Source organism: Temnothorax americanus, unplaced genomic scaffold (assembly GCF_048541705.1).
Source record: "Temnothorax americanus isolate GAGA-0224 unplaced genomic scaffold, ASM4854170v1 Scaffold1, whole genome shotgun sequence".
NCBI classification, from domain to species: domain Eukaryota; kingdom Metazoa; phylum Arthropoda; class Insecta; order Hymenoptera; family Formicidae; genus Temnothorax; species Temnothorax americanus.
The window spans coordinates 268,167-292,522 of record NW_027509230.1 but is presented as its reverse complement, the minus strand read 5'-3'; the positions used below and the strand labels follow the sequence as shown (position 1 = coordinate 292,522).

The 24,356-nt window shown below is 36.1% G+C and overlaps 3 protein-coding genes across 13 annotated transcripts in view; 1 reads left to right on the top strand and 2 right to left on the bottom strand.

The window, feature by feature from the left end:
- Positions 1-22,389, top strand: part of Eag (potassium voltage-gated channel protein ether a go-go) — a 74,806-nt gene extending 52,417 nt beyond the window's left edge. For 9 of the 11 annotated variants that reach the window (XM_077405002.1, XM_077404994.1, XM_077405063.1 and 6 more), the window contains 10 exons: positions 168-436; positions 1,156-1,455; positions 1,672-1,925; positions 2,508-2,773; positions 2,973-3,258; positions 3,403-3,766; positions 8,290-8,405; positions 9,510-9,626; positions 14,261-14,415; positions 14,586-22,389. In XM_077405002.1, coding sequence (XP_077261128.1) covers positions 168-436; positions 1,156-1,455; positions 1,672-1,925; positions 2,508-2,773; positions 2,973-3,258; positions 3,403-3,766; positions 8,290-8,405; positions 9,510-9,626; positions 14,261-14,415; positions 14,586-15,619 — 3,161 coding nt within the window. In that variant the 3' untranslated portion in view covers positions 15,620-22,389. The remainder of the gene's footprint in view (positions 1-167; positions 437-1,155; positions 1,456-1,671; positions 1,926-2,507; positions 2,774-2,972; positions 3,259-3,402; positions 3,767-8,289; positions 8,406-9,509; positions 9,627-14,260; positions 14,416-14,585) is intronic. The other 2 variants (XM_077405052.1, XM_077405044.1) reach the window with 1 other exon arrangement.
- The window catches only part of Socs36e (Suppressor of cytokine signaling at 36E), a 191,152-nt gene that overhangs the window by 66,242 nt on the left and 100,554 nt on the right, over positions 1-24,356 (bottom strand). The window lies entirely within an intron of this gene.
- Positions 3,882-7,976, bottom strand: LOC143896987 (MTOR-associated protein MEAK7). Its single transcript, XM_077405246.1, has 2 exons — positions 6,394-7,976; positions 3,882-6,092 (listed from the first exon to the last, which is right to left on the bottom strand). Exon 2 carries the CDS (start codon positions 6,090-6,092, stop codon positions 4,758-4,760), a length of 1,335 nt encoding a protein of 444 aa, XP_077261372.1. The 5' UTR covers positions 6,394-7,976; the 3' UTR covers positions 3,882-4,757.

Below are 24,356 nucleotides of genomic sequence, written 5' to 3'. Positions count from 1 at the left end.
TCGCTGATTCAATATTAGTCTCTTTAGATATATGAGAAATTCGTAATCTTCCTGCAACTAATATAGTGCTTGAAAGAATATACATAAGTTAAATATTAGATTATTCATTTTCCTCTTCATACTCTTCACGTTGGTGATGTCAGCATTGTTCTTTTTTTACAATCTAGAGACACCGTTATGGCTGCTGTTGCAAATAGCGCCCATAAAAAACGAACGAGACCTCGTGGTCTTGTTCCTGCTGACATTTCGAGACATCACCGCCCTGAAGCAGCCTATCGAAACGGACGACAGCAAAGGCGGTCTCTCCAAGTTCGCCAAACTCGCCAGATCAGTTACCAGATCGAGATCGGTCCTAGTTTCTCAGTTCAGCTCTCATTTGCCGGCTTTGAAAGACACACCTGTACCGACTACCGCCAAACAATCGCATCTGGGTCATGTAAGAGTCACCGTGATGCTTCATAATCCTATCAAAATTAAAAATCTTTATATATTTTTGTATCAATAATGTTTCTATTTACCTTTCAAATGTTTATCTTTAAAATATCTATCTCGATATTTTTTTCTTTTCTTACTATGGCTTTCTAAAGAAATTCATGCCGAAATTATTGGATCATTTCAAAACAGTCAGTATAATGGATAATGGTAACATTGGTAAGTGTAGTAGTCAACTTATACAAAGTCCCATTTATAAATCGACGAAATAGAAATGTATTTTCAATACGCCAACTTCGTCAGAAAATGGAAAGCTGAGAACACATCTGCATGAATTTCTCTTCAAAATCAACCTAGAAAGCTTATTTACATCCGAAAGCTCTTTGGAGTGTGAAAAGCTAATGGAGCCAGACTTGGCGTAAGAAAGAGATATCAGATAGATGGATATATAAGAAATCGATATGTAAGCGGTGAAAATAATTCCTTCTTTTTGATAATGATTTATGACGCGCGTATATATCTTTCAGTATAAAAACAAAATTTATGAAGAAATATAAAATCTAAATATTTAAGTCAACGAATTATATAAATATATGTGTATAAATCTTGACACGTATGTAAAGGAATCATTTTTACGACTTGATAATAATTAGTTATTATCCTCTTCGCACAAGAAAAAATTCGCTTCTTGTGACATATTTCGATATTACGTTTTTCTTTCAGATGATATCCCTGAGCGGCGATGTTATGCCACAATACAGACAAGAAGCGCCAAAAACACCGCCACACATTCTATTACATTACTGTGCATTCAAGGCAATTTGGGACTGGATTATTTTGTGTTTGACTTTTTACACAGCCATAATGGTACCGTATAACGTCGCGTTTAAGAATAAGACTAGCGAGGACGTCTCCCTATTAGTTGTAGACAGTATCGTCGACGTGATATTCTTCATCGACATTGTACTAAATTTTCACACAACGTTTGTTGGTGCTGGCGGAGAAGTGGTATCTGATCCGAAGGTAAATTTAGCTTTATCAAAATTGTTTTGCAAGCAATTTAATTATCTATGAAACATGTTTATTACTTGTATTTAAAATTGTCATCAATCACAAATATTATAAATAATTTGCAGCATTATGAAGTAATTTTCTCACACAAATAGTTGATATAATAGTAAGCATACTTATATTAATAACGAGTTGTCTTTTCATGACGTGACACTTTGATATTTTCAGGTAATCAGAATGAACTATTTGAAATCTTGGTTCGTCATAGATCTACTGAGCTGCTTACCATACGACGTATTTAACGCCTTTGACCACGATGAGGACGGGATAGGTAGCCTGTTTTCAGCTCTGAAGGTGGTACGGCTGCTGCGACTCGGTAGAGTCGTACGCAAGTTAGATCGTTATCTGGAGTACGGTGCCGCGATGCTCATTCTTCTACTCTGTTTCTACATGTTGGTTGCTCACTGGCTGGCCTGTATCTGGTACGTCTTATTAAGGTGATTTTACCCTGCGTACACACACGTATTCAAGGTAACACCTCTCTGACCGGGATATGGATATGCCGCGTAACGCATTAACGCAATTATTACCGCATAACATTATATACACATACAGAGACGAGAATTACCATGATCTTCACTGTGCCACAGAATATGCTCTCATTTTTTGCAAATTATACATGTCTGCCGTTTCATTGTATTACCTTAAAAATTATAACCGTTGTTGTACCAATAAAAAAAAAGTTTGATCGAATAAAACGTAAACGCGCCATATGCTGTTTATATTTTCATTTACTTCTTTAAGTAAATTTAAATTTATTATGAAAAAAGGCGAATGCAGAAACGATACAAAGTATCCAGTATAAATGAATAAAATCCAAGTTAAAGTTAATCGAGAATTTTGGAAGCATTTAAGTGTATGAAGAGCGTATGAACGAAAACCTAGTTTAAGTTCAACTTTGCGCGATCGTAAGAGAAATAGCATGGTGCCTCAAATGTAATCTCTCGATATCGTATCAATATCTTGTCCGATATAGTCTCGTAAGAAATCTCCTCGCGTTGAAGGTATTCGATAGGGAGGTCGGATGCGGACAATGGGGTGCAATACTCGTGGTTGTGGAAGTTGGCCAATGTTACCCAGTCACCGTATAGCTACTTGTGGACCAATGCCAGCACCGCACCCGAACTAGTAGCTGGTCCGTCACGACGCACGATGTATGTCACTGCTCTTTACTTTACAATGACTTGCATGACCTCCGTGGGCTTTGGGAATGTTGCAGCCGAATCCGACAACGAGAAAATTTTCACCATCTGTATGATGATCATCGCTGGTACGGACATCTCAATATTAATTCTAAATCTAATTAAATACCCGTAAATCGGCCAATATGTACAAAAAGAAAAAAAAATACCTCGATCGTTCGCGTTTGACAAAACTAAACGAAAAATAATTGCGAATATTTTGCGTAAAATAAATAAATTTTTTTCTCTCTATCTCTCTCTCTTTCTTTCTCTCCCTTCCTCAATCAGCCTTATTATACGCCACGATCTTCGGTCATGTCACCACAATCATCCAACAAATGACGTCCGCTACCGCCAAGTATCACGATATGTTGAACAACGTGAGAGAATTTATGAAGCTCCATGAAGTGCCGAAAGCTCTTAGCGAACGTGTCATGGATTACGTCGTTAGCACGTGGGCGATGACCAAGGGCTTGGATACAGATAAAGTTCTCAACTACTGCCCCAAAGACATGAAGGCCGACATTTGCGTGCATCTTAACCGGAAGGTCTTCAACGAACATCCAGCCTTTAGGTAAATTCTATGATACATCGAGGCTTTGTTAAACTACTTTTTTTAAACGATTTAATTTAAAAATTAAATATATTAAATTATAAGTATAATATAATATATAATTAGACATATCATTTTAATTTGCTATGCGCGTTTACTATTTAGATTAGCGTCCGACGGGTGTCTGCGTGCTTTGGCAATGCACTTCACGATGTCGCACAGCGCACCCGGCGATCTACTGTATCACACGGGAGAATCCATAGATTCTCTGTGCTTTATCGTGACCGGCAGCCTTGAGGTCATACAGGACGACGAGGTGGTGGCGATACTGGGGAAAGGCGATGTTTTCGGCGACAGCTTTTGGACGAATCCGACAATCGGCCAGAGCGCAGCGAACGTTAGGGCGCTCACTTACTGCGATTTGCACACAATCAAGCGAGATCGGCTGTTAGAAGTGTTGGACTTTTATCAAGCCTTCGCAAACTCCTTCGCCAGGAATCTGATCCTAACTTACAACTTGAGTCATCGGGTGAGTCTCTCAAAATTTAATAAAAAAAAAAAAAAGATCGAATTTCTTTCGCAAACGTTATAAACGTATTGTAAATTGATGGAAAGGACGTGGTCAAGTCAAACGTGACAAAATATCGATTTTGATCGTTTATTGAACTTTTAACAGATCTTACACTAGCGCGATGGTTTCCCATGACTTTATAATTGGCAAACAATCAGAGTGCGTGTTTGCATGTTTCCTTTTATTCTTTACACGACGATTATACAGTCTTAGTTAACAAAAGCAATTTGTATGGCACACGGTTATTCGTTTATAAATAATCAACATACGCAGAGAACGGTAAATTAACAATTACAACGACTCGTCAGGCACTAGACAATAGGCATTCAGGCCACGCAACAATCGGCATTCTTTAATATCATAGCACTGAATTCATAGATACACGTATACACGACATAATAAAATTGCACAAGTATGATCGAATGATCGAAAAAACAATCGCGAATCGTAAGATATCAGGCCGTTATAAAACGGGACAAAAGTCCTAATAATATATACTTAGATAAATAATTACAAATAAATAGTCCCACACAAGTCTGTAAAAAATATATATGGAGGTCATTCATAAAAACGGACAAGCGGAATAATTTTTTCACTCAAACTTCCACAACAATTTTCGTAATGCAATTCGTTTCTGTTAATGCGTTTTAATTGTTTCTCGCGTCGCTATCACGTGAATTCGTTTCAACGTTAAAGATATGCACTCATGTAAAAGGGAGGACTCTTTCATATGGTAAACATTACTATATAATTATGAGATTTTTAATACGTTTCTCGTACCCGCATATATCCCATTACAATTATCAGAATCGATAACAATATAGATAGATTTTATTCTGTGTAAAATCAATATTGATCAATCTTAAATATCTGCAAATATCTTTACAACTAGCATTCTCTCTCTCTCTCTCTGCTCAAGCTCTCATAAAAATGCCTATACTTATCACAATTACTCTTGTTCCTCGCGAAGTCCTTCACTGTGTAACTTACGACCGGACAATTCTAGCATGACCTTCGACGTTGGGTCTTGATCCAATACAGACTTCATTTCGCGCACGTCCTCTTCCGCGTCCGGCACTGGACCGACTCCCCACACTTCGCAATGTTTGATTTTGAAGTCTTCCTTACCGCTAAGCTGTACATAATTTTGAAAAGTCGTGCACGACAAGCTCGATTTGCCGGTGCCGTATTCGCAATCCAACCAGAGGCCGGGATAATTAAGTTGCCCCCCCATAAGCAGGCCGTTAGGCATCATTTGCTGATGGAGATTGAGATACTGATAGTGATTGTTGTAATTCGTCGATGAAAATGTCAATATTTCCGGCTCGAGCTTGAATAGGAATGACGTTTGATTTCCTATAAAGTTCGGTCCTAGCTTCCAACTGTCCGAGGCGAAACCGCCGAACACGTGGTCGTCCATATCTTGAAGGATGACGATCGTAGCACCTTGCATCACGATCCTTCCTAACATGGTTGAAAACGATTCGCCGTGCACCTGACTCGAAAATAGAAATCGCCATTCGTCGCGTAACTCGTGTGGCAGACTCAAATTTAGGAACAGAACGTCTCCTAAGCCTAATATACTCGGAAAGTGCGGTATATTTTCCAAACCCTTGCACAATGGCAGAAGATTCAGATCGTTTATTCGCGCTCCCGTATTCTTGTCGCTCCCCTTCTTTTGAGAGACTAGATAGAGGTACTGAAAAACGTGCGATTGAATATTCTTGAACGTGGCAGCTGTCACAAACCAACTTTCCACTTGATCGACAGTCAATACATCCCCATACTTTATCAGGTCCTCGCAGAGAGTGCGAGAACGCATCCCTATGCGCCTGGTGTTGACAGTGCAGCCGATGCTACTCCAAGTAAGATAATGCGCATTACCGGAGTTCTTTTGTAGTCGCAAGTAAGAATTGATCGTTGCTTGAATATACCGAAGGAACGAAACGGTGGGTATTTCGTACTTTTGCTCTTCCTCCGAGAAACCATCGAAGATCAAATTGGTGCGTTCCTCAGGATTACCGCGTACGGCAAAGACATAGAGTCGACCAAAGTTCTCCCCGTTGACGCCCGAGACCTTCTTTCCCGGATCGTGACAGAGAAATCGAATCACAAACTGCAATAATGCATCATCCAAATGTATCGACCAATGTTTGAATATGTCCTCACGTTTGATGGAACCTGAGCTGCGCGACATAGACTTAAAGAGGTACTCCACTAGTGTCAATTCCTCCGTGGAAAGTATGTTTGCCGACGAAGCGGAACGGCTTGACCCATGACCCATCTGAAACAATTGCAGTATCAATTATTACAATTGTATTATCAATTATCCCGCAGCCTGTTCATTTCGAAAGCAGTTTCTATTACTTTTAAAGGCCCAACTGACACAACTGCTAACGTCGTATTACATAGAAGAAAAGATAATAAAAGTCGCGTTATATCTTCTTTCCCGCACATGTTTTTAGGATTTACACGGGACGTGCTACACATTTGATCATTATTGATATCAGAATCATAAAAAAGAATCATACAACCTTCATCACGTTACGTTATATCGATAAGATATCTAAATATACTTTACGAACCTTTCGTACGGGCGAGCAGCCTTTCCCGACAGTCCATATACCTCTTCCACCCGGTCGTCTTGTGTACGTCGAGGACGCAAGGAAGACACCAGACCAGACCCTGCACCTTTTTCGGAGGCGCGGCAGGTGTCGGTGGCACGACGTTGCGTCACGCGTCACGCGTCACGTCTCGTCGCGTCACGTCGCGTCACGTCACGTCGTCGCGCGGACGACGACCAACGCCGACGATCGTGCGCGATCGACTCGGACCCGCAATCCGCAACCCGCAACCCGGACCGGACGCGCGCTCACCAAAAGATTTGAAGGTTATGTTCAACGTTCAACGCGCGAGCGAGCAGCTCGCTGCTACGAGTGCGCACCTCTCTGCACCACTCGGCACCTCTCTGACTCTCGTGCTCTGCTCGTCTGCTCTCAACTCTCATCTCTCATCAGCCGTCTATCGACTTCCGTCATTACGCCTGCGCCACCATGCCACTAATCTCGCCGATCTCGCCGTCCGTCGCCGACGTCACTGACGTCAGCCGACGTCGACGTCGACGTCGTCGTCGTCGTCGCCGCGCGCCGCGCGTATGCCGCATCTAAGTATGCATCATTCGTTAATCGTTTGCGCATTTTCCCCGTTCGTCGTTTACGAGGGATGAAACGCTAAGACTTGTCGCGATAGCCGTCTCTCGTTATATATTTCAATAACGCGAAGGGTTGTGAAGCAGTGGCCTGATAACGAATCACTTAGACTTGGGGTAAAAATTCGAGTGATCGATCGATCCCGGTAACAGAGAGAGAGAGAGAGAGAAAGGAGAAAATTCTCTCTTTTTTTCCAGAGAAAGAGAAACCTCTGAATTTTTTAAATAAGCGCAAATAATGAGACAAAACTGCAATCGCATATAAATTCAAATGCAATATAAAAACATTGGCAAAAAGTATTAAAAATATTCCGAGCGCCCGTGACTCAAAGAGCGAGACTGCCAGACAGGAAAATCGGTCAAATCCAGCCGTCTGTTTATTATCGTCGGCCGGATTTATTTCGTCACTATACTTGTCCCACTGGCGCGCGTATACAATATTACAAATGTTTATGCATTTTTTAAATATTTTTCTCACGCGTATTCTTCGTTCTTGTCACGCGCGAACCATAACGAAAAACGGACGAAATTTTGAGGGATATATGGGAGAGAGATATTCGCGCCTCGTATACTTAATGCGACGCAGGACGAGAGCTGCACAAAGGGCGAAGGCAGAGTGAGACACTGAGACTGAAACTGAAGGTAGAATAGACAGCAGATTATGAGAAAGGGAAGGGCGAGGAAGGACATGAAACACATAGTCTCGTTCAAAGGGAATTGGCGCGTTACACGAGTCGTGCAATTTTCAAACGAGAGATGAGATGAGATGATCCAGCCTATATGCACAGAGTGCATTCAAGATGACGGGCGTTCATAATACGTCAAAGCCGAAACGCAGCACCGGTTGTTTTCTGTGCAATCTTCGCACTGGCGTGAAAACGCTTGGCCGTTAAGTATCGTTTACATGTGAAGATTGCTTATTTTTTTGTTTTCCTATCACTGATTAAACGTGATGTATTACCAATATATATGTAATAATAATAATACTAATATATAATAACAGCATTCAACAAATAGGAAGTTTATTATTATAGAACAAATTTAGATACATATCTATATATATATAATGCATAATAAAATATACATATATATAGATATAATATATAAATGAGATATAAAGTTTCCCATATATGTAGTTTTTTATAAAAGTTTTAATTTATAGATATTAAATGTTTTTCTATCCCTATGTGTATCTCTTTTACTTAAATATTATTTAATAAGGATAATATATGTTGTACATATGTACAACAATAAAGCTGAATTCTGTGCACAGCTCATCTTTCGAAAAGTCGCCGATGTCCGTCGAGAAAAGGAGTTGGCCGAAAGAAGAAAAAATGAGCCGCAGTTGGATCAAGCTCAGGATCATCTAGTTCGCAAGATCTTCTCGAGGTAGGAAAACACTTGCTTAGTATCTACTATTATAGTTACCGAATATGATCGAGTGCACTCAAATTCGTCATCAGTTACTCATCCTTGGAACAAAAACATGAATCAGTCGAGAAATCCATTCTGAGAAATCGACAAATAAAAGTTGCGCAAAATAAAAGGACATTCGACAATTTTTAAAGCAATTCTTATAATTATTAAAATTCAACTTCACGGAATGGATTTCTGCTAAGAAAATTACAATTGCAAGCATTAGTTTGTAGCTGACAACTTCCGGTTGTCACCGATGATTAAATTGTTGGAAAGTGTCCGCTTCGACTTGTTTTGACGATCGTAAAAACTTTATCGAAGCATGCGAGAGAACGCAATTTTGCATTCAAAATTGTTTCTTCCACATGACTAAATATATAAGTGAATTGCCCACGCGATATATGATAGATCATAAAGTTATGCATATTAATTCACAATATATTCCCACATAGAGCATGTGCACGCGTACAACGATGTGCGATCCTTTATAACGTAATAGCGCAATTGTTAGTTTTGTCTCTAAAGACACATTTTTCGCGCGCGTGCACACATATTCATTAGAAATCGAATATGTAAGTACGAATTTGTCTAAAATAATTTTGTGCATTAAATCGTCAGATATGATTAATGTAGCAAAATAATTAAGAAAAATTTAATTCGTACGCGAAAATAAATATATTGTTAAAGTAACAATTAATTAAAAATATACAATTAAATATATTATTAAAGTAACAGTTAACGAAAGACTGTGAAAACGTGTTTATTGAGATGGATTTGAAAGAACTCGAGTTGATTGTTGCGCTATCAATAAATCGTTTTACCATCGTTATATCTTTATGCGCGTGCACGCATACAACACCCTGCGTGCACGTGCGAGGGAGAGAAAGAGAAGAAAAAAATAAAAAAGTAAGGAATGAAAGAGAGAGAGAGAGAGAGAGAGAGAGAGAGAGAGAGAGAGAAGAGAGAGAATGATGTATGTACAGAGAAGTTATCGCGAACGATTTTTGTATCTTCCGTGGCTGTTGCTGAATGTGACTGTTGATCGTGTTGCCTGGCTGGCCTGTTCTTTCCGAAAAGGTTCAAAAGCGACGGGGAAAGCCCGATCGGCGTGACCAGGACCGTGAGCGGACGGTCCCAGCAGGATTCCGACGAGGAGCTCACCGTGAACGTCCTGCCACCCTGGCCGAGTTTTAGGCAATTTCATTATTTTTCTTATGTATTTATTTCTTCTCAAATCTTCTTTTTTGCCGTTTTCCTCGCTACGTACACGTTTTATTATCATTGTTATTATTGTTATTATTATTATTGTTATCATTATTATATTGTTATCTTTTATCATTAAATTATCATTATGATTGCCGTCGTTATGACCGTGGCAGTTTTTATTAATATCCACCGCGATGTATACTGTATATTACATTATGCATATAATACCGGAATACCTGTTTCAATATTCGTGCACATGTGTATATATATATATATATATATATATATATATGTAACATTCATGAATATATACCGTATATACCACAGCAGTGCGTGATGCACGTGTCTCCGCGGGTTAATCCCACATTTGCATTCTGATGATTCCGAGTTTCATCAATTAAGAGCCTCGTTACGTATTTTTAATTTCCCCCATCCCTAAGTCAATACGTACTGTTTGCCAACTTCAAAAAATATGGAAGGGGAAAATATGAAGTAAAATAATTATTTCTAATAAAGTCTAAGCAGATATGCTGTAAAGAGATTTTATATGATATATCCAATGAAATAGATCCTTTTTATAAACGATTTATATTTGTGAATTGAAACTATTCATTTTTTTATCTTTACTGATAATCAGGCAAATAAGGGATTAAACTGCATTGCCCCTCAAAACAAAGGTAACATATGCAGGCAGAATGTTCTTGTGTAACATTGACAAACTTAATTCAACTTCATTTTTAACCAAAAAATGTGGCGAATTGATTTTTTTTGTAAATAAATAAAATAAATTTTTAAATACATACGATTGATTGATTATATACAAATAATTTACAAACTATTTTAAAATGGGTAATTTTAAAAAAAATTAAGTTTTTGTTTAATTTGTTTTGAATGAGCTTTGATAAAAATCTTAATTTAATGCTTAGCTACATTCCGGGAAATTTTATGTTGGAACCTGAGAAAGCGAAAAGAGATCTAGTACTCTCGTTAAGCCGATATCGATTCCAGATCGGTCGAAGATACCTTTAATCTAAAATTTGTCACTGTCATTCAAGAACACCCTGCACACATGTGTTCGGGTAGTTCTCCCACATCCATTCGACGCGTTAAATACCATAATACGTCCCGTAATGTGCCAGCTGGAAGGTATCACGTACGTGCACTTGCAGTACACACGCTTGAATGTGAACAACGATAAATTTTCATCACACGTCTATGTTGAAACACGAGCAAATCGAGAGTGGCAGCCGCCAGAAACGTCCCAAACTTCACATTTATCCTCATTGAATACACGCGTTGTATATATATTCTATATTTTATATTTTTAATAAAAAAAAAATATATATATATATAAAATTAATATGATTTTTTGCTTTACAGTAGTATTATAACGTCATTGATGTGATTATCTACACAATGGCCTACTAATGTTTATTAAATTAATGAAGGATAAGCTAGAACGATGTATTTGATAATGATTAAGAGGTCATCGGATCATTTTTTTGTAAATAATTCTATCTGTTTGAATATCTATTCTATCAAAGATTGCATAAGATACAAAGCCTACAAAGATGCTTCGGTTTGTTCGTCCTTCCAGCAGCATTTTCACGAGACGTACACTTCGTCTGCGGTATCGTATCAGTATCATTATCATATTTTAATGATTATACTGCAGTCATTAACGAATGCTAGAGTGCTGTAAAATATATGGCTTTACAAGGTCATGCACATCTTTTTCGCATAATCATGTACATTTTATTACTAAAAGCCAGAGCCACATAGTGCAAATTGCAGGATTTCGTACAGTTTTTATTCCCTCCGTTATGCGTTAGCTAGTTTTGCAACTTTATTCGCTAATTTTTATTTTCAGCGCTAGAACAAAATAATATAATCGTAATGCTGTAGCAATAACACTCGGAATCCTTAGAAGGTTTGTTAATAAAAGGTAAAACGATTCGAACAATATGATTTAATATATTTAACAAAATTGATATTGTCAATAATAGGTATACTTTTCGAGCGAGCAATATCTCATCTATATAGTTAAAAACTATACGAATGTAATTATTAATCGCGTATAAAATTGTGCGAATTCGCAGAGTGCTGTCGGCGAGATAAGAAACTGTTGAAATCCTGACGTATTTAACGAGCATTCGATTTTCTTCGATTTTTATGCAAAGTGCATGCGACGAACGCACACTCTAGTATTCAAATTTCTCTTTATCACCTATATAGTTGGATATTTGTATGAGAGTGCATATACGTACGAACATATATAAAATACTGTCTTGCAGATGCCAGAGAAATTATCGGAATGCCAGAGAGAAAACTAAACGAATATCACGCTGCATTTACGATTTACAGCTACAATATTATCAATATTATGCTTTTTTTTTTAATTTCTATTATATAATCATCAACGTTTTATATATACATATATTATATATATCTATGACTTTCGCATTCTCAACTGCCTGACTCACACGCAATACGCTTTTATCGCTAATTATTCCTCCAGAATTTTGACTTGATAGTCTTACGCTACTTTTCTTTGTAGCATAATTAATTAATTATACTCACTAGTCTTACAATAATTTTTTGTAATGATTATCATCGCAACGATCGACAGATTCTTTTAGTTCAATGATAAACGTCACTTGATTTACATGCATGATAATATCGAATCTTTCTTTAGAGATGATAATATTAAGAGATGGTATAAACTTATTTGTTGTTTATTATACACATATATTAATAGATTCTGTAATCAATAACAGGGTGTTTTCATTTAGTCGAATATGACAGATTTTGAACCGCCTTTGTCAATTCAATCAAATGCATGATGACATTTTAATATTTCAATCTGTATAGAAATTGCATATACATATATATATATTACAAAGAGAATTTTTTTTATGTACAAATTATTTAGCGTTTTCGATAATTGTTAATAATTTACATAATTGAAACATTAATTCGGTTTATATTATTATAACAATAATATTGCTAGATCTACATTAATGCACCTTTAACGAAAAGTAATACAGATTATGTATAAATCGTTGACTGATTAATTTCGAGAGAGACAACCGTGCTTTGATACATGTAATGCGATTTTAATAACATTTTTCACTGCCTACGCGAACCTCCTTTCAGAAAAGCGCTGTGACAACATCAATAATTATAATTAATAATTATAACGTAATTATTTGCCGCGTTTAATATGTTCCATAAAGTGGCATTCCCAAAGTTTGTCAGGCAATTTCTCATTCTGATGTCGTTGTTATCCTAAAAGATAATATACCAAAATAATAATAATAATAATAATAATAATATTAATAAACGTTGGTCGACACTGGTCGGTACCGTATAATAGTCTTTTCAAAAAATGATTTAAAAATCATCAAGCAACATTTGCATCATTTATATCAATAATTTATATTATTATTGAATAATTTTATCAATTCGTTAATTTATTTATCATCAATGGATTTGGTATAGTTCAGTATTTTATCCGTAAAATTCATGAACAGATGCCATGCGGCAAATGCAATTTGCCAATTTCTAATATATATGATAACTTTTTGTAATATATTATCAAACATAGAGAAATAGGTATTGTTATATTATTAAAGCATTCGCAATTAGTACATCGCAAATGGATGATAAAATTGTCAGTTCGGTAAAGATGTCATGTTGTACTAAAATTTATGCCGAGAAAACATTTACGAATCCAAGTACTGTTAATTCATGTCTCTTCATTTGTCAACAATATTGCTTTGCTGTTTTATACAATTTCCAAATCTGAGAAAGCATCCGAGCATTACGACATCCGCTATCAATATAGATCAATGAAGCCAATAAAGAATACAAGAATTTCCCTCGAGAGCTTTTTTAATCAAGTATTAAGCGGCGTATCCCCACGATTTGAGTTGGATTAAGAAGTTGTAGCACCTGAGGAGCTTGTATAATTTTAGCGCAAAATACCAAAGCTCTGATATGATTCAAATATTATTGGTAATACGAGAACGTGTCCTGATTGTTGAAGAAGCTACTTGTAGAAAACGCTTTCTGAAAATATTGCTACGGCAAATTAGCCCAAATTTTCACCATCAGTGTTCACCAACGTTCTCCTCCGTTTTCCTCCCGTATATATATTTTGCGATTTTGCCAACATCATCCACCATCGTCGTGGATCCCTGACACGTCGCACCGTAAGTCGCTCGACCGTCAACCAATCGGAGTTACCTTCCTTCTCTCGATAGTAGGCGGCTGTATTCTACGCTATGATAATAACCCGATTAGCTTTGCCTCGAACTAGTTAGCGGGGATGTACCGTAGATTTAATCGGGCCGGGAAAAAGAACAAAACTCATTAAATTTATATAGAAAAACAGGCAAATAAAATTTTTCACGTAAAAATGATCTTTTATCCAGCACCCCTCCACCACACTCTTGCCCCTTTGTATGCATTTGTACTTTGCTGCCCGCTGCCCTGGTCCAAATCTAGGGAATAACCAGCCTTTATCGTATCTTCTCCTTTGTATGTAAATATATTTTGTAAGTCGCTTGTACACACTAGGAAATAAAGACGGCTTTGTTTTCTCTTTGTATTCCGTGTAGGTTTCGCCGCGAAAAACACACTGCCGACATAGAAAAAGGTGACAGTAAAGAGGCCAAAGATGGCGAAACGTCGCACGCTAAGAGACTATCTACCGCCGAGGAAGGTGGAACAACCGTCGCGAAGACGCGACCCGGCAAGTGGGGTCGTTTGTTAGGTAAAATTTTTTTAAGAAAATCAATTTTTATTAATCTTAAAATTGCATGTACACAATTAAAAATCAATAAGATATACATATATAATGTTACTTAAAGCACAATCAAAGAAATAAATTGAAATCGTACTTTCTGTGAGAAATCTATGAAAAAACTTATAATAATCCTGCAGGTAGCTCAAGTTTAGACACCGGTAGCGAATCGGGCACGGTTGGTGATACGTTCAAAAGATCTCTTAGCGCGAGAGATTCGCGTCCGAGTTCTAGCGCTAACAAGGTCTTCCCGAAGCTCGGCAAATTGGGAGGCACGATCGAAGAGGGCGGCGACAACGAAAATCAGAAGGATGCGCAGCCACAGCAGGCGCAACAACAACAACAACAACAACAACAGATTCTCAGTGTGGACTCGAAGCAGTTACAGCTACGACGTCTAGAAAGCTACGATGGTGGTCTGATTACGCAGCAACCGAGTCACGAGCGGGAGATTCTCGCGGCAGTACTGGAAGTGAAGGTGGATTTGAAACTAGAGGTGCAAAGGGTAAATCAGCGACTGGCCAAGATCGAGGACATGCTGCAAGCGCTGATGAACAAGTTGCCGGTTGCCGGATCGGGAACATCATCATCCGGCGGCAGTAGTGGCAGTTCTCAGCAACAGAAAATTCCAAGCTTTGGTCTGAGCGGTGTCCAGAGTCAGTCACCCGTTATCTCGAGCGCAGTAACGTTAGTTCAGTCCGCGACTCAGACTAACGAGTATAAACCGTCGATCGCTACCACATCGACGTCCACGACCCCGAGCGAGGGTTATCGAGAACAGTCGACGGCGACGGAACGTATGTCGAAGAGCGGCCAGGAGCACCATCATCATCATCATCATCACCATCAGTCGTCGTCATCGCGGGACGTCAACAAGGAGCTGTTGGAGCGGCTGACGCAGGCTTCCACGTCGCGCGGTGACGATTCGAATGCCCTGGGGCCACTTATCCTACGCAAGCGACGCAGCAAATCGCGGAACAAGGGTGCGGCGCCGCTCGCTCCTCTCGCCACGCAGCCAATGAGCCCGTCAGAGGCCACGGAGACTACGCAGATGCTCGAGTGTACCGATGATCGGGATTTGAGCGGTGGACCGACCGACAGAACTGTCGCAGACAGGACCGCCGAGAGATCCGACCGTAAGAGACCACCGCCCAGACCGAGAGAGTATTTGTGAAAGTTCTTCTCGCGCCAATTATTTCTTTTCTTCCTTTCCTCGAGACAATCTGCCACGACGCGAAAAAGTTCATCATCCAATACGCTTGGTAGTATAGCCTCTCGTGAAGACGTGAGTCCGCTGCATGATAATGCGCTCGCGATTATTTTTACTCTAAAACGTTCATGTATGTACATCGAACAATCGCTACTGTTTCGTTACTCTCTCGTTTGTATATTTGTACGTGCGGGACATATACGTTCACGGTGGTTTATCAGTGCAGCTGAAAAATTTAGTTGTTGGCCACCTTATGCGTGTGCCTGGACTTCTCCGATGACACGATTGAATACTAAGTAAGTTGACTTTGCTTCTTTTTGAGCAGCGAACATCGCTGTTAACGAATATAACGTGTCGATAATTATGTTTGTATATCGACTCTGATAATATAGACGTAACACATATTTAAAGAGAAGATCTTCGCATTTTCGTTAGAGTCGCTCTTTAAGATGAGTGAAGGGAAAAATGAGACGAGATTTCATCTCGTGATCTCGATGAAACGCCAGCATAATTTTGCATGGCCAAAAACTAATGAAGAAACGAGGTAAATAAATGCAGTCTTAAGTACGAATTACTCGCTTGCGACGGCTTCTTCGAGACACATCGAAACTCTCCGAGGGAATATATCCACCTTACACACACACACACACACACACACACACACACACACACACACGTAGGTAGATATAGATTCACATGCATCGTATTGTTTACGATAGTATTATGGCGATTACGCTACATTTCTAAGCCTCTCTCCGGCCATAAGAACGATTCACTTTGACACCAAGCCAATATGTCTCTCAACGAGATAACGTAACATTTTATAATTATTAAGCCAAACATTCGCGCGCATGTGATTCGTGATATAACTTGTAACGTTGATGTCTAACCAGTGTCAAGATATATAGGCCGGTATTCATAGTCGATTCTTATATTTAAGACTGTCTTAAGTACAACCTTAAGATGTCATGAACCAATCACAGAGCCGTATTAGCATCTTGACATTACTTAAGACGATCGTGAAATAAGATCCGATTATGAATACCGGCCATATAGTCAGAACCGAACAAGTATATAAATTTTCAACAAATATCATAAATTATTTTAGGTTCAAAGATGTTAAGAATACGTTACAGAAACATATAATATGAAAGCTAATAGCAAAATAAAATAATTAAAATCTTACATATAAAATAGAGTAATTTAAATTATTCTTTTTAAAATTTCACGGATTTATTTTATTAGTCGTGTTATAGATCCCATGATACTAAAATTTATACTTGTTGAAGATTAAAAGGTCTACAGGAAATAATTTTTTGGGGATCTTGAGCGATTAATTTAGATGCAAATATATAGATATTCTAATTTTCTTTCAGAAAAGTAGAAGCACACACACATTTCCGTAATAACTTTTTTTTTAAATTTATAAATCTAAATTTAAATACATATTATTTTCAATAAATTTTTAATTGGAATTTCAAATATACTTATATGGCTTATACTTATCTCCATTTTTGAATGGTTCTGCATTAATCGAGTTATTTGTAGAGCCAATCGGTTAAATTGACTAATTGAGAGTACATGTATGGCATATTTAAATATATTTTCCTATAGACAGAAAGAGTATTGCAATAGCAAAGGTACCTGAATGTAAACTCGAAGATTTTATTACGTCAACATTATAATTTCCTTTAAAGAGAAATTAATCAAAGGTTTTAATACATAGTTTGAACACTATCGATACGTAGAGGAATTTTTATCTTGATTAAAAAATGTTTAGAAGTCTTCAATTTAGATGCGTTCTTTTGACTTTAAATGCATTGAACAATATTATTATCGAATAACACTGTATAATTAGAGCAGAAGAGCGAAAAAGCTAAATCGAATACGAAATAATTGTTTCGTCGTACTCGACAAATAGTCAATGGAATTGCAAATGTGATCGTCATTCTATCCAAGATGGAATCGTCGACACGATCCTGTTGCATATTGCAAGTTACCGCACTTAACCAGTTTCGATTGAAACCGAAATTTAAAAGTTTCGAATCAATTTCGAATAAAATCTAATTACTTTTTGTTGTTTGTATATTCTTCATTACAAATTTTATTATTTATATATGTTATCTATTACAATTTCATATTATATTGAAGCTGTAAATTACGAAAATATTTCTAATGACGTTTTATATTGTTTTTTTACTCGGTTATTTATTTGATAATTTAATATGTTTAATCTATATTGCGTTTCACATGACGAGTGATTATAAAGCAATGAGAAAGTGTTATTCAACTTGGAGAATTTACTGTTCAAGTTGACGAAGGTGTTAATTCGTTAAGAAAAGTTTCTCGTGTAAACTGCAAATAGTTATTATTGTTACGCAGACGGCAGGAATGGCGCTACGTTCGCAAAGATATATTCGTATGATATACATACGAAGCCAAAACAGCAATATTAGATGTATATATCTTGTAATATGACATGTATATATATTTGCATAATCATTGACCATACAGATGTGGGAAAGCGCGCGCTACTGGTGCAGACGAGAATGGCGTCTTTGCTAATAATAGAACGTGCTGACAATCAATCTTTTGCAAATATTTATTAGATCGAGTCTGAATTATGAGACAATTGATTTGTATCAATAGTGTGCTTTTGCATTTTTTACTTCTAATCATCTCTTTGATTTAATCTTTTTATAGTTATGCATATGTAAGAAATTAGTATTTTTCTATTCTCTATAGTTATGAAGAGCAAAGGCACAATTCTCATCACCGAAAACATTTGATTAAATCGAAAGTATAGACGCAAATACGCGTGCACACACGTAAAATACACATACACATATATGCGCGTGTACATATATATATATATGATTTAACATATATAATATATATATATAAATAGAGATATATAATTTCATGTTATGAAAGAAGAGAATTATCGAAAAATCAAGAACTTTGTTAAATAGATTTTAGAGGCAGAAACGATATAGCTGGCTCTATCATAGTTTATATACATATTCGCAAAGAAAAAGATTTAACACTGTTGAAATTGTAGTAATTAAGCCAATTAAACGGTTAAATTTATTGCGCATCGATTATATTGAAATAACGGTACGCTATACGTAACGAGATTTTTCATGCACCAATCATATCGCGCGGGATATTATACGCTAAAATGCTCGACTTTTGGAATTTACATTTAGTTTCGTCAACAGCAGGTCTACAACATCTGTGTAAATTCAATTCACAAATATGGGTTATCATCCGTGCGTTTCAATGACTGAAGTATCTACCAGAACCTGGACCTATTTCGAATGGTATCGATCAAACTTTGTATAATTAAACACTAAACATAATAATTTCGAAGTATTTAACATTCAAAATAAATTTAATTCGATGAAATAATATAATTGATTATCAAAATCGAACATTTTTACTTTTTTACTAATTGTAAGAACAAAGCTAATTTCAAGCACTATAACGAGGAGATGACGAGTATTATTTTTATCCAGAGTTGAGTTTTTACACAATATTTACAATAAAATTAAGTAAAAAGAAAGAGTGATAAAACGCATGTTTCGCAATACTAATACCGACACCCCGATTTATCTATATATATAAGACGCGAAAGACATATTGCAGAAAATGGAGCCGTATAGCTGCTATATCTGCAATATATCCATAAAGCACGATGAAGGAAGCTAAGAAAATAAAAATCCAATTTGTCAATTACAACTGCCTTTTACTTCCTTCACAGTGATGAAAAATGTAAAACTTGCGCAACATGCGGAAACGCACGCGATGCGAACCCAAACAGCAATTTCACGCTCCATTGGCTCCATTGCTTAAAAATTGTTCACTGGCCGTAATTCCAGTTCATTCGGGAAATGTTGTTTGTAATTTCCATTTGTTACTGTGAAACGCAGAAACACTCACGATCCAACGAAGCGCAAGTAGCAGATATTTCTTTTAGGATCAACGTGATATAAGTATCATATAGCGGCGGCGGTGAGGTAAGGGAAGAAGGCGCGTATGCAATTTTAATTACAAATACGTAAGTTTGTATTCGTTATCTAATTAATCCGTGATATTAACGCGTAAACTTAACAAAACCGTATCACTTTCGACAGGTCAGAGAAAATTTATATTTCCGTTAACTTCGAAAACTATAACCGAATGTATGACATTAAAGTTAAGAAAAACGAAAAATGGAATTTGGCACACTTAAATGAAGAATATTAATTAAAAGAATTAGCAATAAAACAAATACGACACGATCGTTTTTGAAATATGGAAATATTATTAATATTGAATCGAATAAGTATCGATAGAGCTCTTAACACTTAAATTCGAGATAAGAACTGTTGCCATACACAGTTTCTGTTATCCTCTCTTTTTTCAAAGCCAATCGAACTCTATCTGCAAAATCTTTAATAAGACATATGTGATACTGCAGTGTCTTAGGGACAAATACTAAGTATATAAAATAAGTAATCTGTATCTCTTAAAAAGAAAAAAAAGTATTAAATTGGACGAAGAATTGCTCACTAAGCGAGAAATATTGCACAGTTTTGTAGAAAAAGTCACGAGAGGAAAGTAAAAACGAGCGTGTAAGAATGAACGTGTCCGCGTACAGTTGTAAAAAAAAATATCTCTAGATCTCTCCGTTCGCGATCTACTCCGTTCGACCAGATTGTTTTAATTTCACTGCCATCGTTTGGTTACATTAATAATTTTTATTTATTGCGAGAATAATCTTTGCACAAATTTCAAGCTTGCGATAAATTTTTGTTTTCTTTATTTTTTAATTTGCCACAAAAATCAAACAGAAAAAGTATAGAACTAATCAGAAAATATGTTTGCAATATCTAAAAATATTCAAAGACGGTCATATGTATTTCTTATAAGACCATCTTTTGTGATTCACGTTGTACAGTTGGAACAGGTCGTTATTGGACATAAACGAGAGAATATAAACGCAATACGATATTACGATTTTTTACATCAGCTACTTTGCAATAATACGAACAATCGCTATTCGACTGACAATGTCGTAATCGTCGTCCTTGGACCTTACCTTACGTGCTTATTCGCTCGAAACAAAGTTTCAAGAAGCAAGTCAATTCTCGCGACTCGTTACAACTTACAACGAGTTACTTATACACGGCATGTACAAATCCGCGATTCGAAAGTTGCTGCGAAAGCTTTGCTCTGTCCTTGGTCATCAATTACACAAAGTATTATAAAAAACACAAAGTATTATATTATTCCCATATTGTCATACATGTATATTATTATATTATATAAGCTTTATATTTTAGATCAAGCCAAAAAGCCCTCTTAGAATAAAACTTATCGAATTTCATTATCGAGCTGATTTATCAGCAATACTCATGTTTCAGTATAAATTAATTTTCATTAGGACCATGTAAAAAAACGGTGATTCAAATCTTAGTATTTATTCATCTCATGCGACGTTGATTAAAATAAACTTTAAAATGATAGTTATATAATTTATGTAGATATATTATGTTTTTATGTATATACAGTTGCGACACGCTAAGTAGCATGTCACAATCACAATCGCTGCGTGCGATCTCGAGAGCCTTAAATATAGAGAAATTCAATACCCGACGATGACGACGAGAGTGTTCGCAACGACCGTCGAAGAAGCCACAATAGGTATTGTACGAATTTCATGAAAAAAATAATTGAAAACAGAAAATTATAAATATATAAATACATATATACGTACATATATATATATAATATATTGATAGAAGGGGGGAAACAATTTTTGCTATAACACTTCGTCCATTTTTCTATATGGGCAGTTCGTTGCACTCGTAACACAAATCCTTGGCCTTGTAAATTATTGTCCTCTTCGGCCACTTTTCTGACAAAAAATATCTCTCATTTTCGCAGTATTGCCGAAATAAGTATATGCACACCGAAGAAATCGAACGAAATTGAACTTGATTTTTGCGCCCTCCATGATTCTCTTACTCTCGCGAATGTTTCTTTCTCCTATGCAAAATTGCCTACTAAATGATAATCTCTCGGGGTTCGATTTCTACGATAGCGTGGTCACTCTTCACGTAACGATGGGACTCTTGTAAAACTTTGCGGGGCCCAATAGAGAACGATCTTGGAGATGGATCTAAGTAAAAATTTGCGAAAGCAATTAACTTCTCCGCCGATAATTTCCATTTGGAACGATCATTGACGATTGATAATGTGAACAGATGATACGTATCTCAGACATCTATTTTGATGTCAATTTCTGAGTGAAAAGCACGATGTCGAGAGCATTACCGGCAATAATGACGCTGCGAGAGAACCAAATGATATATTTGAATGATTCTTCTGAGAATTAATGTGTCTCTAGTAGAAATTGTATCGTTGCGTTTGCGATCAATTACACATATGAAAGTCGCACAGGATATAGTCGATTTGCGTTCAGCAAACGTTTATAGTCTTCCCATTGTCCTCGAATTTGCGCGTGTTTATTCGAAGCGTCGACTTCGTGAGAAACATGACAAAAAGAAAGAGAACAAACGTGAAAACACAAAAATACGTCCAAAATATTATCCAGCAAATCGTCGTCAATGATCGCTCGAAGAATATCCTTGAGAAATCAAATTGTAGCATCGAACGAAGCCTGACTAGAATATACTCAATGAAAAAAAGCTGCTTTCAAACTTATAATAAAAACATTAAAACCTATACTTCTGTTGTGTTTCATTTCGAAATATATTCTTCGCATATGCAATTAATTAATTTTAAATTTCTTGTCCGCATATTATCATATACACACCCCAACATTCTTTTTATTCGCCTAACTATGCTGTACATTGATTTCCTGAAATTTGTCATTCTTAAACTACGAAAGTAGAAATAAAAATAATTCTTTGGGACTCCATGGATATTATATCGTAATAGATGTCATTGTGATACGAAGAAAAACCTATGTGATAGAGAAGCACCGGTTCAATAGGGACAGAAAGGTTGTGCGATCGAAGGCATCGAAGGGAGGGCGCCACCTCACCGCCAACTCCATTTTCTTGGACTCCTTCAAATTGCAACTTGGTTTCTAACAATAATTCTCATACTAATACTTATTTTCTTTAAATAAAAATGTGTTAAATAGTATAAATTTTTTAATTTAACGATAGGATTAATATCGTGATATTAAAATGTTTTATACAATGCAACGTATTTAAGAAATTAATGCATAATTGAAATCTTCAGCTAAACGAAAGAAAGAACACAATGAGTTTCCAATAATGAGATAAAGTTCGAATTCTCTAATAATTTTATAATAAAGATTAAACGTTTGTCACTAATAATTACTAATGTAATAACTACTGTAGGTTTTTCTAATTACTAGTTCTTTTGATATTACAAAATTAGTACATTATATTGTTCATCCAACAATTTCAATTGTTTTAATCTATAAAAATTCTTTGATATAATACTTCAGTGTTTTCATCAGATAAGCTTGAGAGATACTGTACTAAAAATATAATAATATAATATTCAGTGCTTGCCTCTAAAGGTTCATAATCTTTAAGAGGGTAGCCTGGTGTAAAACGCCAAAAACAAGCTCTTTTTCTGGATTTTTTTTAAAAGAACCTACTTAATATATATTTTTGCAATTAACATCGTTTATTGTGTACATATTGAAATGTTCAAATTAATTTTTTTGAATTTCTTGTCAAAGATGAAAATAGTGAGATGTATGCTATCATTAATACCATCAAACGAGATACCATCAAAGAGGAAATAATAAATAAATAAAAAAATGATAATGTGTAGAAACTTAACTTGTTGAGAGAAAATAGGACTAATAAGAAACTTTTATCAGTGACGAGAAATCGACATTGTCGCGATCAACACAAACCAGCTATTTTAAACAATATAAGATCAGAGATAGATGCTTGTTATATGATAATTTTTTTACAATATAGTTAAACTCTTTTGTTAAGAAAGATAAGATTTATACTCTAGCTATAAACTTTCTTATTCAAACAATTTATCACTCGCGAAATTTATGTTAATATAACACAAACATGATAGAATTAAGTTCATCGAGAATTAGATTGTTGCAGTATATCACTTGTTTTGATACAAGAAAAATATCTTGAATACCGGACAACCCTTAAAGACTATAGAAATGAATACCGTATGCAAGATTACTGAATTGAAGATTATTACTTAAAATGAAGATTACTATCAGTTTCTTGATAAAATTTGTAAATTATTTGAAAGAGACATATAGTTATTTCTATCGCAACAAATTTTCCAATGCTGTTGTTATATTTCTATATGTATACGCATATATTCGGTAGGCATCATTGATAAAAATATCTAACATAATGTAATTTCTGAACCTCTAGTTGTACTTATTGTGTGCGACGCGATAAATGGAAGAAATATCGCTTTACCGATATAACTGATTATAATTAAGCTCGTGCGTTATCGCACGGAAGTTGAATTTTAAGGAAATCATTTTGTAGACCCATATATTACGATATATATCTACTTCTAGAAAAAACTTTCGTTTCCTTCATGAAATTAATTTGAAATGCAAATGCCGCATTTTCGTCCACTGATATGCCGCGATCGCGATACAGAACCAAATGCGATATTTTTTCATTTACTTGGCCACACACACAGTCACACAATAATTAGA

Bases quoted from the DNA above. Each gene is read 5' to 3' on its own strand.
- LOC143896987 (XM_077405246.1), bottom strand. From the start codon at position 6,092: ATGGGTCATGGGTCAAGCCGTTCCGCTTCGTCGGCAAACATACTTTCC.